This window comes from Prunus avium, chromosome 2 (assembly GCF_965620075.1).
Source record: "Prunus avium chromosome 2, drPruAviu1.hap1.1, whole genome shotgun sequence".
Classification (NCBI taxonomy): Eukaryota; Viridiplantae; Streptophyta; class Magnoliopsida; order Rosales; family Rosaceae; genus Prunus; species Prunus avium.
The window spans coordinates 25,075,864-25,094,360 of NC_142285.1; the positions used below are offsets into that span (position 1 = coordinate 25,075,864).

Sequence of the window (18,497 nt, forward strand, 5' to 3'; positions counted from 1 at the left end):
TCTTCTTATCCAAAATTATCTCCCTTTTGATTTAAATCCCTAGAGTTTAAAGGGGAGTGCTTGTCGCCAATCCGAACATATCCCTTCTGTCGATATACATGCGACGGTGAGGTGACACCAACGAGCATACATGGGAGACAGAATTAAAGGAACCACAACCTCCAGCAATCTTTATCTAATTCTAGTTTTACAACTGATCTAACAAAACTGCCCAAGATCAGCCACCCTAAAATGGAAAGAAGAAAGAAATCACTTTTGCAATATATACAGCAAACACAGGAACAAACACCCAACTCCCTAAAATGGTATTTACTTCCACACTTTTTGGCCATATACCCGTTCTCATTCGCAGCCCGATCAGATCTTCGCGTATGTAGCTTGAATTCCACGGTACCGCTGTATTTAGGGATTTGATGGGCTTTCTACATGCTTGTTTGCCAAGTCCTTAGAATCCTGAGTATTCTCAGTTAAGGGGGACGCATTCTCCCTGGTATCTGCAGCATCACCCTCCGATGGTAAATTATCTTCTTGAATTGGGTCCATGCCACGGTTGTCATGTGTTCTTGATCCACGATTATTCAACATATAGCGATAAGAATGGGTATTGAAGGACTCTGTACCATAATGAGATCGAATAGCGGAACTGAACAAGGGTTGCATGCGCCGTTTTCTCTCAGGAAACTCGCGCAATGACATTCTACAAACAGGACATGTGGAATGCTGCTGAAGCCATATGTCTATACAGGTCACATGGAAGGAGTGCCCACAAGAGGGGAGAATCCGCAATACATCATCACCATGGTATTCCACGAGGCAAACAGTGCATCTGCCACATAACAAATCACAATTTTATTAGCTCAAAATACAAGGCTTAAGAGAAACATGTTCAATCATTTTGACGGAAATTGAAATTGTTGAGAACTGAGAGAGAATTATAGGCGAAAGTCACCAAAATATTAACTCCCTCCTATGATTCTTATTTACTTCTTTCTTTTTCCCCCAAAAGAGAGACTAAAGAGTAAGAGGGAAGGAAATTGCTGAAATATCTATTGAGGTACCAGAATAAAGGTTCTGTCTTTTCTTCATTTGAATGTAACTGAAAGTGCAAACTTGACTCATTAAGGACAAAAAACAGCATGCTTGATTTGATAAAGTGAAATAATTCTTACAGATCACAGGAAGATTGAAATGAATGGGATTAAGGAACCAAAATCTCTATAACATTGCTGGATACAAAAATAAGCATTCTGACCAACACAATAGAAAATCAAGAAAATAGGATAGTGAACTGATTCAGGGCATAATGCAAAAATGCCAATATTCATGTACTGTGTTGGACTCGAAGCAATATTATTTGGTCGGTTCACATTGATAGGCAAGAACAAAGATAACTAGAAGTGGAGAATAACACTGCATGATCGTAACAGGTGTTTAAACCACAGGCATACTTCCCATGTTCAGATAAGTATAAACGTATAGCTAATGTGTTTCTTCTTTTTTCAGTTTAAACCCCTCATCTGGGAAGTTAACTGAATCAGTCTTTAAGTAACCCTATATTGTCAACCTCATCACATCCTCGCCTATGTCCCACACAAAGAGAGTCAAACTGATCCTACATTGTTCCAGATGAACTTTAAAAATCAATTACTCATTAATTTCCAATTCCAGATACTTATTAAAACCGATAACAGGGGCCCACCACAATTCCTAAATATGCCATTACACAAAGGCAAATCAAGGATTGCATCAGAAGGGAAAACTGCAGTATTTAAGAAATTAACAAACAGTACATTTTAATTTCTGAATCCACTGTGGCAAAGAATAAGTATGATGATCAACAACTTCTTAACATACTTTCTGGAACACTACATAACTGCCCGCTAGCTTTCAAAAATATAATAGAAAGATCTAAGATTATACATTGAATACAACCCAGGATGGATTAGAGGCTAGACAAGATTGATGTGTGTGTGTGTGTGTGTACTATCCAATTTTCATGGCATAGTAACCTCCCTCAAAGTATAAAGAAATCTTTATTAAGAAAACAAGTAATCATCACAAAAATAGCATGTTTCAGATATTAAAGTTTTAAACCCACTTTTCACTTTCACATTCCAAAACAAATCTGAATTTTTCCATGCGGAAAGAAGGGTATGAAGCTTAAATTCTTAGCTTTAAGCATCCTAGCTGGCAAATGAATTAATATCATCAATCAGCTTGAATCCAATATTTTCATGTGCAGACACTTCTCTGGTACCTTTGGAATTAGAACTAGAAGCAATCAAGACCCTGATACTTCTTTTTCATTGGGCAAAAGACCAATGACCAGAGAAACTGAAAGGGCTTCTATTAAAAATTTGCAGACAAAAGTATAGGAAGAAAAGATTAAGATTATGAGGGTATTAATGACTTGTTTTAGATGAAATCAATGAATCACTATCATAAGACTTAATTCAGGTTTCCTACATGACACCATCCACCATTCCGTTCCAAGGATTGCTAACTTTGTGGAGGATATTAGAAGTTTCATTTCCTTTGAACTTGGTCAAAACAAAGTAAAACTACGAGGTGTAAGGAAGTTTATGGAAGATTAACATGGTGTATCATGTAACTAGACTGGTGTGCTTCCCAAATACACACACTATCATTGTTCAGGCATACTTGTGGTGGCACCTCAAATGGAAAGAGAAGACTAGTATTGTAAATTAAATAAATGAAATCAATACTATCTCTAAAGTACTTGGCTTTGCAACTCTCAACAGCTTAAAACCTGGAGTTGGTAGGTTTTTCAGTATCAAATAACGAGAAAATTTAGAATCAATGCTATGATTAACAGAACAGACAAATCCCTGTCAGGACTATCAGGAATAACAGTAAAAGACAAACATCCTAAAACAGTCTCCATTAAATTTATTGCTAAAGTTTCAAGGGAAAGCTAAGGAGCAATGCAATGAGTTGTGCTTTAACTTAAAACTACAACCGTTTAAATGCTTACGTTCTTTTTGATTCCTCTGTCTCAATTCTATGAGATATATCCCTTCAACATCCCCTTGATAAGCACTCCCTTTTATATACTTGGAAACCACAAAAGTGAACACTGAATATAAACCTGGAACAAGTCTTCCAGGAATAAGAATGTTCTCTACCTTTAAACCTATACTTTTCAAACCTCTATCATAGGAATTTCCATTTTGAATGTGAACCTATCAATTATTTCATTTATGGCCTACACATACCACCCACTGGAGACTCCAACCCTTCGCCTGGTCGCCCTATATTTAGAAAACTACGGTTGAGAATCTAAATCCAATTAACTTTAAAGTACTTCAACTCCATTTTCAATAACTACTCTATCCCAAAAATTGTGAAGAAGAATAATACACCCTACAAGAGTGAATTATTTCCAAATTTGATTTACAGCAAGCCTGTCAGCTGGCCATTGTAAACAAAGAAAACTCATCATATACCTTGCAGTCATTTCAAATTACAAAAACTGAAAACATTAAGTGAGCAATAGAACAATAAAAGAAATAACATACTGAGCATCTTCTACAGCTGAAAAAAATGCATCACTGAACTTCTTTGTAGGGAAGTTGGCTACTACTACAGGTTCAACGCCATGTAACCCCCGTTCCAGCTGTACCATGATACAAGTCAACCATTTAAATTCATGGTGAATTATAAGTATGAAGCTATGTGTGTTACTATAAAAAGAAACAAAAGTGGCCAAATGCTCAATTGCAAAATAAAAGCGTGTTCGCATATTTTATGTGGATTGACCAGAAGTAGTCAAGAGCTAACAAAAACCAAAAAAATAAAAATAAAAAAAAGTCTAAAATGGCACGAGACTTGCTACCAGTTGAAAAGGAAAATACCAAATTCAGCAACACACACACACAAAAACAAAACAAAAATTGCATAAATCCAAAAGCCAATAACCTTGTTTAATGTAGAAAATGATAAAATTACATAATCTAAAAAAACATTAAATAATAATTTAACAAGAAAATAATTTATTGAAAGAGTAGAGATCTAACTGACAGTGCAACCAACAACAGTCATGCCAAGCAAATTTCCATTTCCAATGGAAAATGGCAAATACCCAGATGCTATTTTATCTTAATAATGAGAAATACAAGGCAACTACTGAATGAAAATTGCATGATTGAAATTAGAACTTTAAAATAAAAATAAAAATAAATAAAAATAAAAACTTACAATACTGAGATCGGATCTGGAAGCTATGGGGAAGGAGCGTCTTGAAACGTTGAGGTGAATCCGAGCACAGACAAGCCTGGTGCACACGAACACGATGAACATGGTGCTCACCGCGAACCCAATCACCGTCATCACCAGATTTATCCCTGACGATATCATAACTCTATTTGGGTTTTTTCCACTCAACGCAAAATAAAAATCAACACCACTCAAATCTCTTTCATTGGGTTTGTTCAGCAACCCCCAGAACTCAAACCCAGCTCAAAAATACAAAAATGAAAATCAACACCCCTCAGTCTCTCTCATATTCACTACACTGAACACAGTAGGATTGTCCACTGGCCTAGTGAAAAATGTTATTGAACTTTGTTGGTATTATTTGAGGAAGACTAATTTGGCTGTGTGAGTGAAGAGAGGGGTGAAGAGGGGAGCGTTTTATTGTTGGAGTGAAGAAGAAAGGACCAGAGAAGAAGGAAGCCATGGAGGGATGGAGCAAAACCAGGGACTGAGGAAGCCCATGTAACTAGAGGCTCAGAGAGGAGAGAGATGGACAAGGAGGATTTGCTCAGATCCAAATTAAGTCCAGGTTTTGGGATTTGGGTTTAAGATTAGAGACTGAGTTAAGTCACTAATCAGTAATCACAATACGAATGGAATCAAATTTTACACAAATATTCATTGGGTGCTTGGGAATTTTTTATATCTTATCACATAGGTGGATGTATTTCATTAACATAAATTTTTTTATACAAATATTATGGAGTAGGGGAGAACCGAACCTTGGACCTCGAATTAGTAGCTCAAGTGATTTAGTGTATTTACCGCAGCACTAGAGATTTAAATTTTGATTCACCACTCCCTTAATATCACTTGTATAAATAACATTGGTGCTAATTTTTTCACTTGCAATTGGCAAAATAGCGAGCGTGCTATTCTGCAAGGGCGAGTCCGACGAACATAGTCAAATCGTCACAGCCTCCACTCTTTCCTTTGTCAAATTTAGAGAGACGGACCAGCGGTCCACTACTAAAAACACCGATATTGTCCCCAACTTAACCACCTACAAAGTTCAGTAAGTGTGGAGTTTTTATCATAAAAGGTCTCGGTGTTATTAGTAGTAAAATCATTCATTATATTTTGTATTTTATTTAGTCAAGTTTCCGATATGGGACTTATATTCTTCAACATCCTTCTCTCTCTCTCTCTCTCTCTCTCTCTCTCTCTCTCTCTCTCTCTCTCTCTCCTAAAATAGAGAGACCTCTATGAGCTCCTACATCTGAGGAGAGAGAAAGGAATCATAATGGCTCCCTATAATTTAATGCTGCTTTGTTTTATGCATATTTTAGAAAGGAACCAATTATATTGAATCAAAAAATAATTATAGTATTTATGACCTCTAGGGCCACATGTGTTGATGTTTTTCTCTTCATTGGTTTTCTTTTCAGCTTCTTATGTTTGTGTGACAATTTAGGTTCTATTTAGCTATATAGTAGAGTTTAATAGATCATCACAATCATCTATTACTAATTAGACTCTTTCTAATTAATTACAACATTTCTATTGATTGGGTTCTAGTTATCTCATCTCGATACTAAAGATGAGATTTTTTTTCCACATATTAGATATGTGGAGGATTCTAATAAGCTCATAATTCTATATGTTTTTAGCATCTCTTTACTTAATTTTTGTGGTTAGTTCTCTCTTATAATAAGCTTATCTAGTTGTTTTAGTGCTTTGTAGGTTAAATAAGCAAGATGGTGTTTTGAGCAGAAATGGAGGTTTTCCTAATCAAACTAGGAAAGATCAAGTTTTCCTACTCGACCAAAGAGATGTCAAGGCCTTCCTAATAATCACATTAGGAGATTAGGAGACGAATATTCCCAGAGATTCTAGAAGAAAACAGAAGATTTGAGGTTTCTTATTCCAACTAGGAAAAGAGAGGTTCCCACATAATTAGGATTCCTACTTCGACTAGGATTGCTATGTCATAACGTCAGTCACCATGCTACCTCATCAAGCAAGTTGTTTGGTTGAAATCATTGGAATTGAATGGTCGCCGCGTATGGGTTGTTACCCATCAGTGGAATATTGACAGCTAGGGATGGGTTGTCTCTAGCTAGTGGATCAGGTTGAGGCGGATTCACCCCAAAGATGTTTGGTTGGGCCTCCACCTAATTCCTATTTTGGCCATTTTGTTGGCCTAGCAATCTATCAAACTTCGCATTTATTTGAGCATTTTGAGTGCCCATGGTTTGAGTCATTGTTTGAGCCACCTCTTGCATTCACTGATGGTTGAGGTTGTTTGATGTCTCCATTGCTCGGATGAGTTCTTGGATCTCTAACGAAGTGGTCGGATTTGGCCTCAAAACTAATCCTTCAACGACTTCCGTAATATCTTCGACCAACACGTGGTTGGGGTCAATGGTTGGGGGTCGGCCAATGTAATTTTGGCCTGGTTGAGTGTTCGAAATATTTTTTAGATTAGTGTTCATGGGAAGTGAACCAACTATGCTTGTCTCCGATTCAGAACAGTCTAGACTCTTCAAACTCTTGATCTTTTTTAGGATTCCTCATAGTGTTCATGACCAACCAAAACCTAGTGAGTCTCACTGAGCTTGTCAAATTATGTTTTCCTCTCTTCGATTGAGGTGGCCGACGAAAAGAAATTTTTGTCCTTCTTCTCTTGAGTTGCGTAGGCGTGCCACCACCAAGCCACTAAATGGCATGGATGGATATGTTGCGCTTCTAAATTCTGATCAAGTGACTGATCAGCCAAGCAAGGATCCTCCTCTTGGTCTAGGTTCTTTCACTTCGTCAAGATCGAGGATGATTAAGATTTATGTGGATGTTTTTGTGATTTTTTAGGTTTTTTAGTAAAAACAATGCAAATAAATTAAAGTCATGATTAAACTAAAAGATGATAATTAAAGTGAGAAAAAATATATATCAAAGCGATAAATAAACATAAAATAAAGCAAGAACGAAATAAGAACTATAAGAACGATAAACTAAATTAAACTTGAAATTAAACTTAATGAGGGGCATTTCTGTCCAACTAACAGCCCTCCACAACCACCCCCACAAAAACCTAGCAGCCCCTACCCAACCACCTTCTCTCATCCCTCCTCCTCTTCCTCCTAACTCAACCCACTCCCTATCCTATATCCACTACCCCACAATCACTTTATCCCCTCCCTCCACAACCACCTTTTCCCCTCCCTATCTCTCTCTCTCTCTCATCAAACTCCAAAACTAATTATATGCATTGCCTAAAACCTCTCATCATGAACCCAAGATAAAGTGGGTCTTGAGACTTGAAAGCATAAGAAAAGCTACATTAGGGGTTGCTTGGGTGGCTAGGGAGTAGTTGTGGAGGGGATGCAAGATTGGACCGAAATGCCCCTCCATATTACAGTAATTTGACAAAAAATTGGGGATTGTCCTTGAATTGCTGAGAATTGAAACTATATGAACAAAATTGATCAAATTGAAACGATATGGACCAAAGTGGTAAAATGAACAAACTACAGGAATCAAAAATGACTTTTTGCCTTGATTAAAAATAGCAGTTTACAGTACAAAGTGCTTAACACATTGCAAGAGCCTTGAGAGCAACCAATGGTACTGCTTCTTCTTTTGCATCTCCATATTCCCACATTTGGGATATTTTTTGGAGGGCCCACACCTCTGCCAAGGTGAAAGTGATATGGCCGTATGCATGTTTTTACTTGTATATACATGTATATTGGCAAATTTGTTGACAACCGTACTTTAACAAAATGCGGACGTCCCCATTAGAGCAAAACAATATATATATAATAAAAAAATAGTATCGGCCAATTAATGGCCTTTGGATCCAGGCCGCATGGCCTCTTCTTATTGTCTTTTTATTTTGCAATATATATAATGAAATTCCAATGCATCAACATGAGACCTCTTTGGCGGATTCAAGGGACCTCATCTTGGCTCACTTTGGCGGAACTCACCTAGGCGGAATTTACCTTGGCAGTACTCACCTCCTCGAATTTAGAAGATGTAGAGATTCTTCCTTGGTGGATTGGAGGTCTCTGAATTGGCGGATATGGGGAAATTTGACAATTCCAAACACACGTCCAAGTCACTTACAACATCATCGAGGTCGACCATCTAAGTCCTCTTCTCTGCATTTTCAATGTTTTCCTAAAACTGTTAGAAATGTCGAAAAGTCAATGACTTATTCAAGAAGTAAGATAATGGGAAAGTTTTGTGCAACTATGAGAAAGAAATTGGTTGTGCAAATCAGTCAACTTCATGGATGACCCTGTATTCCGTCATAATGAACCATCTTATGAGCCATACACTATTGGAAAGATTTGGAAGTCAGCTTTCTAAAGAGTTTTACAGTTCATGATTTGGATTTTTTTAGAAGGAGTTGTCATTGTTGTGGTGCAAGATGTTGAGAAGAGGAAACTTGTTGTCTTCTAAGAAAAGGGAAACATAAATAAATTTTGAAATAGGGAACCTATTCTAACGTGAATAAAGCTTTCTCCCTTATAAATATCACCTTTTGCTGCACCATTTAACATAAAATTCTCATTACACCACAAAACATAATAACGTTGAAGCCAATATTACAACCATTAAAAAGAAATCATGACCATGAAATTAAGATCATCAAATCCTTTTAGCTACTGCTTATACATAGGCAGCAACAGTCGGCATTTTTTTTTTTTTTAAAAAGAGAACTAAAAACAAGAAGGATTCTTGTAAATCAAGTGCCTAAGAGCATTACAACTTTTTGTCCCCAAAAAAAAAAAAGCATTATAACTTGAATAGTATTCTCTAATTCTATAAAATTCATTTTAGAAAAACTAATCAATTATAATTGGCTACATTTGCCTCTATATCTGGGATAATAACGTATATGTCCCACAACTTTGCAAATTATGTCGAATCAATAAGGACCATTCTCATTCCAAGAAAAAGGCTAAGTTTGTACGCATTTTAAGTCCCTGTTTAAACCAAAATTTGCAATTTGCCTTGAAATAAAATGGGGGAATTCTTAGAGTTATTATCTTGATTTTTGTTAAGAAAATTGATTGGAATAAATGAAAATATTTTTTTTAATATCAATATGGCCAACACATGGCCAAATTTGCTAGTTCATTGCTCAAATGAAATTTGTGTATTCATGAAAGTTGTTCACCGGGATGTCTACTATAACATATACAAATTTGGGAGAGTTTGCATTAATGTGGCCTTCTCATACTGTCAAACATTGAATTCTATACGGAAAGAATATCAAATTGGCTGGTTACCAAGCTTTATTGGCGTGGGTTGACAAAGAAAAATATTGGAATCAAGAGAGAAGCTATGAGAGTACTTTTGGTGTTCAGAAAACTAGTAAATAGTGTTTGAGGAATAGAAATCAAAAGTGACAAGAATAAAGAAGGAAGAGAAACAATGACAGATATTTTGAATTACTAGGGAGCCACACCAAAATAAGTTGTATGGCTTTCTTTATTTTCAGCCAACCATCAACAATCCATGGCAAGTGGGTACTTCTGATTGGCAGCTCGACCAAACACCAAACCCACCTCTATTTCTTTATAAATAAAAGGAGAAGCCATCAAGAAAAGAATCTTGAACTCTCAACACATACGTCTCTTAGTCTGTTGTTGATATGCACTTCGAACTTCATCTCGAATATAATCTTCCATTCGAGTTCTTAGTGTAAGAATATTTTATAAATATTTTGTATGGTCCACATGAAGTGACCTATGTGGTAAATAAATTGTTTAATTGATTAATAAATATTATTCAGAATAATTATATTGGTCAAATGAAGAGTAGTAGTTTCCTATTTTATTACTGTGATGAGTGGTAATGGATTATGGTCTTCATTAGTAAACGGGTCCTTTATCGGTCTATAATAGTGCACATACTCATCTTATGCGCACACTGATAAAGACACGTATTAGGGTTTTTCAAATGTGCAAAAGGCTAGAGAGAGAAACCTATTTCCTCTACATTGACGGCTTGCCTACGGATCACTCAAGACAAATATATCTTAATATGGTAGAAGACTAATCATTCAAGGTATATATGTAATTTAACTCTAATTCCACCTAATGCTATTGTGAAATCATGAAGTTCAAGATCTTGGGTCATGGATTGGGTCTAATGATTTTACCCAATATTAAGTTTAAATGGTTAATAACTCTTATGATTTTCCGTTATGGATTATTGGGTTTGATCTATTAATTTGATTGAACCGTAATAGTTTCCATGATTTATTGTGATTTCGATTAAATTTATTTGATCAAATCATCAGTGACGTATTTTGACGTTGGGTGAATGTTTGGTATATGATATAAGATTTCATTTATTTGGCTTCCTGAATGAAAATGTTATTTTGCACTCAAGGTGTTTGACAAAATGACTCAGCCAAAGTCTGTTTAAAGTCCTGGCCAAAACTACATCGTTTTGGGCCATGCAAAAAGAGAAGAAAATAGGAGGAAACTGGACTGCAATTCATGGGCTTTTAAACAACATGCTTAAGCCTGCATTTCATGAGCTTTAAAAAGTCTTTAAACATGTTTTATTTTCTTATTTAAACAAGGATTACAAAAGAATTTTAAAAACAAGGAAATCAATTGGTTCTATTACTGCCTTTTTATTTTTTGGGCCTTCTTAACCGAACTCTGTTGTGCTGCGTTTTTCTTCCCTTTTAGACCAAAAGCCAATTCGTCTCTTCTTCTTCTTTTCCTTTTTTGTTCATTTCATCTTTTTTGCCCTTTTTTGTAATCTACTTCTTATTTTATTTTTTCTGATTTGACTCTTATGATTACATGATGTAGGACCCGAGGTATGATCAATTATGGTTTGTTTATTGCATTCAATTTTTTTTTTATAAAGCTTTTACCCTTTCAATTTTTTTTTAAAATTATTTCTTGAATAGCTTGAATGTCTCTCTGTGCATGCGAAGGTGATTAGTATTAGTTTGCTTTTGAATGGTTGTTCACCTGTCGAGTCCACAAATTGCCAATTGTGAATTGACCACGGTCCATGCAGTATTGACGTTTCAATTGGAATGAATATTCCTATGTTTTATACTATGCATGATTTGGTGATCAACTAGTAAATTGGCTTATAAATGAATCCAGGACAACTAGCCAAATTTGCATCTAATGTAGCATTATGCATTGTCTTGCTGCAAAATATAGATGGATCATTTATAGATAATAATGCTTTGATTTCCATCTTTTCATGGTCTGCATCATGGGTTCACGTACGAATATCAATATCAATATGATTTAGATATCAGCTTGTGCATCAATATTAAATTTTCCACTATGCCAATTTTCATATATCATTGTATTGGATTCCATTTTGGAATATATATTATAAAAAATAAAAAAAAAACTTATTTACTCCAATACTCCCTGAAACTACGGTCAAATCTCACTTTGTTTCCATTCCCAAGAAGAATTTCACCACTTCTACAAGAGTTTCATGAGGAGCTCGTCTCATAGGGTCAATTCCAACACTGTCATGGGTCAACTCCGGAATTACCCTCTTGGCCATAGGACCACTGGTGGTAGTCGCCCGTCGACCCTTTCTTTTATTTATGATATTAAACTTATTTGAGAAACTAGAAATACAGTAGAGCAAAATGAATAAATAAAATAAATATGGTCTAAAATTATATTTTGGGTACAAAAAAATTGACTTTGAAGCCAAACTTTGCAAAAGGCAGATACGATCATGCGATGGGAGATGAGACGGGACGGGACGTTAACGATTTTTATGCATGTGAGTGGTGCAAAGCGAAACACAAGGCTCCAAATCACTTCACATAAACGCCAACTAAAGTCCCCGGCTTTTGAATGGAGATGCTCCACGACGCCGACATATTGACATGGTGTGGTCCACATTTCACATCCACTGTACAATTGGTACAAACAATCACCTCCCTCTCGTGAATTTGTCATCAAGATTAATCACAAGATTTTGTCGAACGTACAAAACCACTTCGTTTACAATTCTTTTCCAACATTTCGTTTTTAATTCATAATTAAAAATAGAAAACCCAAAGACAATAAGTGAGAAATGAGAAAAGAAGAAGGAATAAATGAAGGATAATAGATGAAACCAGTGGCGAAGTTAGGATTCTTAGTATGGAGGGGCTAAAATTTCTAAATCACTTCCATATAGGTTTTTCATCTTCAACTGAGAGGACTTGCACTAATCTAATTACAATAATTGTATTGTTATATTATAAATTTTATAATATACAGGGCCGTGGCAGGCCTTACTATGGCTCCGCCCTAGATGAAACAATACTTACTTAAAAGAAAGAATATTAGAAGAAAAAAAAAATTAGTTTTTATTTTGTGTAGCATTCAATTACATCGCTTTCCTCTACCTATTTTGAACTAAAAAAGAAAAGTTGAAAACTAAGATTAAAAATCATACTAATTAAATGTATACCTTCTAGTTTAGAGATTTGTTAAGAGTACATGTAGAAACATAAAAGCTGTGTTTTCATAACATTAATTTTTTTAGTTTGATGCTGGCCTTTCGTAAAGACGAAGACGAATGAAAAATGTAGCTAGCATTCCCTTTTCGTAAAGAATACATACGTACACAAACTTATAAAGTTCAAGTTTAGGCAAAATACATGTCGCATTCATAAGTGTGAGTTTGCAGTCTCCACAACATTCATGGCGGTCACATGCTGTAATTCCATGGAATGGAAGGAGACGCAGCAGAAGCTGTTTCTTGGAGAGTTCAAAGTATGTAGCAGTTGGCCATGGCATGGCACATGATCACTTTAATGTGCACAAGTACAGCCTGAAATTCCGACTTTTTACAGAAGCAGTTTGTTAAATTTAACGACTTTAAACCAGAGCAGTCTGCAGAACTTCTAGCCGACAATTGAATAAGAGAATGATTTATTATCTTCATCTAACAATTCAAGCTATTAACTATTTTACTTCCACACGCAGGCAGGACAGCACTATGAGGAGGGACAGGACGCAGAAATGAATGAGGATGCATGTACGAAACCAAAAAAAACAAAAAAAATGTACTTCAAATTTCTTAATTTGCTTTTAGTTTTCCATCAGATTTTTTCTTCTCCATATTCTAGTCATTCCTTTTCCGTTCTCCTTCCTCTTGCCTTCTTTCTCTAATAACAAAAAGTATAAAAGCATAACAGAAAATTAGATTCACAGTATTAATGTTTTAGGGCGCTAAGAGCCTTTTGCTATGTGGGATGCTTTACTTGGTGCTACTAATAAAAGGCATTCATAAATTTTTGATGGAACGGGATTCCAAACTCTTGATTGATTGCTTAATATCGGGGTAGGTTCCATTTCTTGGCGAGTATGGATGATCGTTAGGTACTTCAAAAATTAAGTATTTCAAATTTCTTATTTATTGTTTTGTCCTTGTCCTTTGCCTCGAATTTCTTGAATTCAAATCTTCAGAAGACAAAACAATAAATGTGCCCTCTTGTGTCCCATGTTCTCCCATACCATAATTTTTTCTAAGTAAATTGCTAAGTTGACATGACATGAACATGAAAATTGAGATTTTCCACGTTATCTCATACCACCATTTTTTCTAATAGACTGCTAAGTTGATGACGTGAACATGAAAATTGAGTTTTTATTTTTGAGGACATTCTCTATTGAGAGGGGCGATAGCATACTAAATTCATACACACTATACAGATGCTAAGACTCGAACCCTGGACTGTGCATGAATGAGTAAATACTCCAAACCACTACATTAGTAGGTCATTTGCTGAAAATTGAGATTTGAGACAGAGCACATGAGGCAAAACAATAAATAAGCCTTTTAATTTTAATTTTTTTTGTTCTTTACTCTACTTGAATGCCACTTTTTGAAACCAAGTTTAACAATTTTTTTTTCTTTTGCCAAAGCGGCTAGAACGAAACCTTTAATTCCATTCTGAATATTTGGATCAAGATTCTACTCTTTCCATTCCAAGTGTAAAACCCAACTACTTCCATAACAAAGCCATAATTTTATATAAATGAAAAATACAGTGGTCCTGGTCCATATCCGTAATACAAATTAAAACGAAAAATAAATAATCGAACACGGAATAAAAACGGATAAATTTTAAAAAAATAAAAGAAAAAAGATCTACATATCACAAATTCGATATATCGGTATATATAAAAAGTAATTAATCAAACCCTAGGCTTGATCTTAGCTCTAAGCTTGTTCTTCATCACCACAGTAAACTCCAACTTCCCGGCAAAATCCAATTTTTCACCAGCCGGATATCCACTCCACTCAAACTCTTGCACCATCCTTGCCAGCATTAGATGAACATGCACCGTAGCCATGCCCAAACCCGGGCATATCCTTCTCCCCACGCCAAACGGCATCATTTTAACCCCGGTCACCCCAGTTATATCCGCTTCCTCTTGACCCGAAACGAACCGATCCGGATTAAATTTTTCCGGATCAGACCACAGTTTCGGATCCTCCGAAATGGCGGGTAAGTAGAACTCGACATTCACTTCAGTCGGTATATCGTACCCCGCCAAGGTGGTGGGCTCAGTAACTGCATGGGTTAATGAAAAGTAGGTAGGAGGGTGTTTTCGTAAAAGCTCCTTCACCACAGCTTGCAAATAAGGCATTTTCTCCACATCTTTCTCGTCCACTTTTCTATCGCCCACACTCGCCTTAACTTCTCTGTAGAGCTTTTCTTGCACTTCCGGGTTGTCGATGAGCTGCGCGATTCCCCACTCGATCGCTGTCGCCGTCGTGTCGGTCCCACCGTTTAAAAATTCTGAGCAAAGCGAGACCAATTCGGCATGCGACGGGGCCGATTTTCGTCCGTCAACCTTTAGATCAAACAGCGTGTCGAGGTACGAAAACGACGTCGCTTGGGGATCCGACCCTGGGTTTTCGAGCGCCCGACGACGTCTTTCGATGAACGGGACGATGTACTCGATCTGCTCGTTTCTCACTTCGAGAGCTCTCTTCCTTTGCTTGGAGAAAAATGGGCTTAAAATCGGCAAATAATCATCGATTCTCGGGTCGAGTACGATTAAAACCGCTTTCATCATCTGATCCATTTTCTCCACCGTCTCCTCGTCCATCTCGATCCCGAAACACATCGCTAAGAGAATGCAAAACACGGCGAAGCGTGCGGTTTTCAGAACCGAAACGACCCCGTCGTTGGCCTTGGCCTCAGCTTTAATCCGCTCGATCAGAGTGTCCATGGCGTTTTCTCGAACAGTTCGAAACTCCTTGAGCCGGGTCGAGCTGAGCATGTTCTGGACCATGTTACGCCTCAGGGACCGCCACAATGGGCCGTAGATTGAAGCGTTGACAGTGAACTTGTTGCAGCTGAAGATGGTTCGGGTCGGATTCTCTCTGGGTCGAGTCGCGAAGACCGCGCCCCTCTCGATCAAGGCTTCGTGGACGAGCTTGGCATCGCTTAGAATGATCATGGTTCGGGTACCCATTTTGAGAGTGAATATCGGACCGTACTTGAGCCTCAGTTCGTCTACGTATTCGAAGAAGGGCTTCCCGGAGCGGGAAAATTGGAAGAGGTTTCCAACAATAGGCCAGCCCGGAGGTCCTGGAGGAAGATTGGGGCTCTTGGATTTGGATTTCTGGGTGAGCAAGAAGATCAGCCCGGAGATGACAAATGCTAGAGCAGTGAAGAAGAGGTGGTAGTAGGAAGAGAGAGAAGAAGAGGATAAAGAGAGGGTAGCCATTGCTGAAGAGAAAGAGAGTGCACTCTATGTGTTTGCCTTTCAGAAGATAGAGAGGGAAGTAAGTGTGGAGATATGAAGTGAAGTGTTGGGAAGCGAGAGGTATAAAATGGGTAAAGCTTGAAATTACAGGTGGGATCAATAATGGCTCGTTCCTACATCTTTCGAGTGAGGACTTTCAGCAGAGCAGTGTGGTTGGTGGTGGGTGTACATTGTTAAATGCTAGCTCAAAATTTTTGTACAGGCTAGAAGCTAGTGGAGGCATAAAGAAGAGCAACTACTCCATTAATTTGAACACCTATTCTATTATAATTTTCATACCACATTGTATACCACCTCTCTAATAGAGGTGAGCCCCATTGTATTGGTGGGTTCTACCTCTATTAGAGATGTGGTAAAAAATGTGGTAAGCCTAAGCATTACCCTTTTAATTTTTAGGAAAATGCTAGGCTTACCACATTATATACCACCTCTCTAATAGAGGTGGGTCCCATTGTATTAGTGGGCTCTACCTCTATTAGAGATGTGGTATACAATGTGGTATGAAAAATGTGGTAAGCCTAAGCATTACCCTTTTAATTTTTAGGAAAATGCTAGGCTTACCACATTTTTCATACTACATTATATACCACCTCTCTAATAGAGGTGGGCTCCACCTCTATTAGAAATGTGGTACACAGTGTGGTATGAAAAATGTGGTAAGCCTAGCATTACTCTAATTTTTATAAATAAATAAAAATTTACATTTAGTAATAAATTGGTGCGGTGATAGCATGTGGAGTGTGGTCAGAAAATGTATGGGAATTTGTATGAAAAGAAATGAAATATATTTCCCAAAAATAAAAGGATTCTTGTGAGACGGAGTAAAGGATTTTGTTAATGTGGCTCCAAGTTCAAAATAGTTAGAAAGCATAGAAAATAGATACAAATAAATGAGTCATAAATACTTGTGACAATGGTTGAGTAGCGACTCGTGCTTTTATGGATGGATGGACAATATTTATGGAGCCGCTTCTAAACAGTGTCCTTTGTGAAGTATGGGGGAACACAGGTTTTAGGAGTACGTATCTTTCTGTGGGTTTTATACTAAATTTTGTTTCCTTAGGCCATCTCCGGTAGTTGGGGCTCTAAAAGTCGTTCATAGAGCCTCATTTAGGGCATTTTCAATCATAGTTCCTAAATGGGGCTCTAAAAATAGTGGATAGAGCCTCATTTAGAGCTTCAATGAAATATTCGGGGTATCTTTTCCACAATGAGGGACTCTAAACCCGGGCTCTATGTATATATATATTTTTAAAGTCCTAATATTAAAAGAAATTCTAAATTTATAATTAATAAGATTAAACCTATGTCAATCTAGATATTAAATTAGTAATTTTAAGGTCAATTAGAAAAATTACACCATAAACTTCTCCTGAATAAAAAAAAAATTGAACCATTTTAGTCCATCAATTCAAGTCAAACCAACTTGAAAAAATAGGGCATTGAAGCCAAAAAAAGGAAAAACTCCTCTCTCTTTTTAAAAATAAAAGACAAAGCGTTGGGTTTCCTAAAAAAAAGAAGAGAAAATTCAGTTAAGAATGATAAAGCCCACTTGCAGAGAGTGGGAGCGGGAGCACGCCCTTGAAGAACCCTTGCTGGATTGGGTGAGTATGCCCTTGCAGATGCGCTGGGCGAGTTGGACCAAACCCTCATGTGGCTGCTTCAGCTTTTATTGGCGTGGGGTCCACTCGGGCTCAAGGGGCTCTATCCTGGTCCATAGATATACCGACAGCTCCGACGAGGCTTTACAATTTAGAGCCCAAAGTGCATGCCATTGGGGGTACCTTTTCGACATTGGGATCCATATTCAAGAGCCTCATGGTGGTTGAGCCCCATTTAGGGACTTAATTGGGGATGACCTTTAGAGCTCCGAACGAATTTTTGGGGCAATAAAGGAATCTCTCTTATAATGGGAGGCCTTATATCCTTGGCGGGCTCTATATTTTTTTATGATGTAATTTGTTTGATGTGCTATTTATTTTTGGTTAACTATTTTACTTTAGGGAGCTTTAGTTTTAAAACACAATATAGTTTACTAATTTGGAAGATATGAATACAATTTCATCTAACTAGCATAAGGCCAAAGACCCAAATGTAGTACCTAATTTTACAAAAATATCATTAAAAAATTATCAAAATTACACACAATGCCACTCCTTCTAAGGCAAGCATACTATGCCACATGTCCACATCCAGCCAACCGCCACCACCGGCCAGCCACCCGCTGCAGCCGCTGACTGCCTGCCACAGTCACTGCCATCAGCCACTCGCCGCCGACAGCCCCCGCCACCCATCACCGGCCTACCACTGTCTGCAGGGGACCAACTCAGTGGCCCTAATCAATAAGCATCAAGAGAAGCCATGGCATGGTGCAAGTGGCGCCACTGTACAGGGTCCTTGATTTTTAAGGGCCCATGAAATTTTTTTACTTTATATTATATATATTAATATTATAAAAACTGTATATATACTCCAACGTGCAACATATTG

The 18,497-nt window shown here is 37.2% G+C and overlaps 2 protein-coding genes across 2 annotated transcripts; both read right to left on the reverse strand.

Annotated features, from left to right (window-relative positions):
- Positions 1-143: 143 nt before the first annotated feature.
- On the reverse strand, positions 144-4,930 carry LOC110760276 (putative RING-H2 finger protein ATL61). The gene is made up of 3 exons (XM_021962516.2): positions 4,219-4,930; positions 3,540-3,637; positions 144-826 (listed from the first exon to the last, which is right to left on the reverse strand). The coding sequence occupies exons 1-3, from the start codon at positions 4,375-4,377 to the stop codon at positions 403-405; spliced, it is 681 nt and encodes a 226-aa protein (XP_021818208.1). The 5' UTR covers positions 4,378-4,930; the 3' UTR covers positions 144-402.
- A 9,304-nt stretch (positions 4,931-14,234) lies between these two features.
- On the reverse strand, positions 14,235-16,162 carry LOC110760275 (cytochrome P450 77A3). Its single transcript, XM_021962515.2, has one exon. It carries the CDS (start codon positions 15,966-15,968, stop codon positions 14,424-14,426), a length of 1,545 nt encoding a protein of 514 aa, XP_021818207.2. The 5' UTR covers positions 15,969-16,162; the 3' UTR covers positions 14,235-14,423.
- Positions 16,163-18,497: the final 2,335 nt, after the last annotated feature.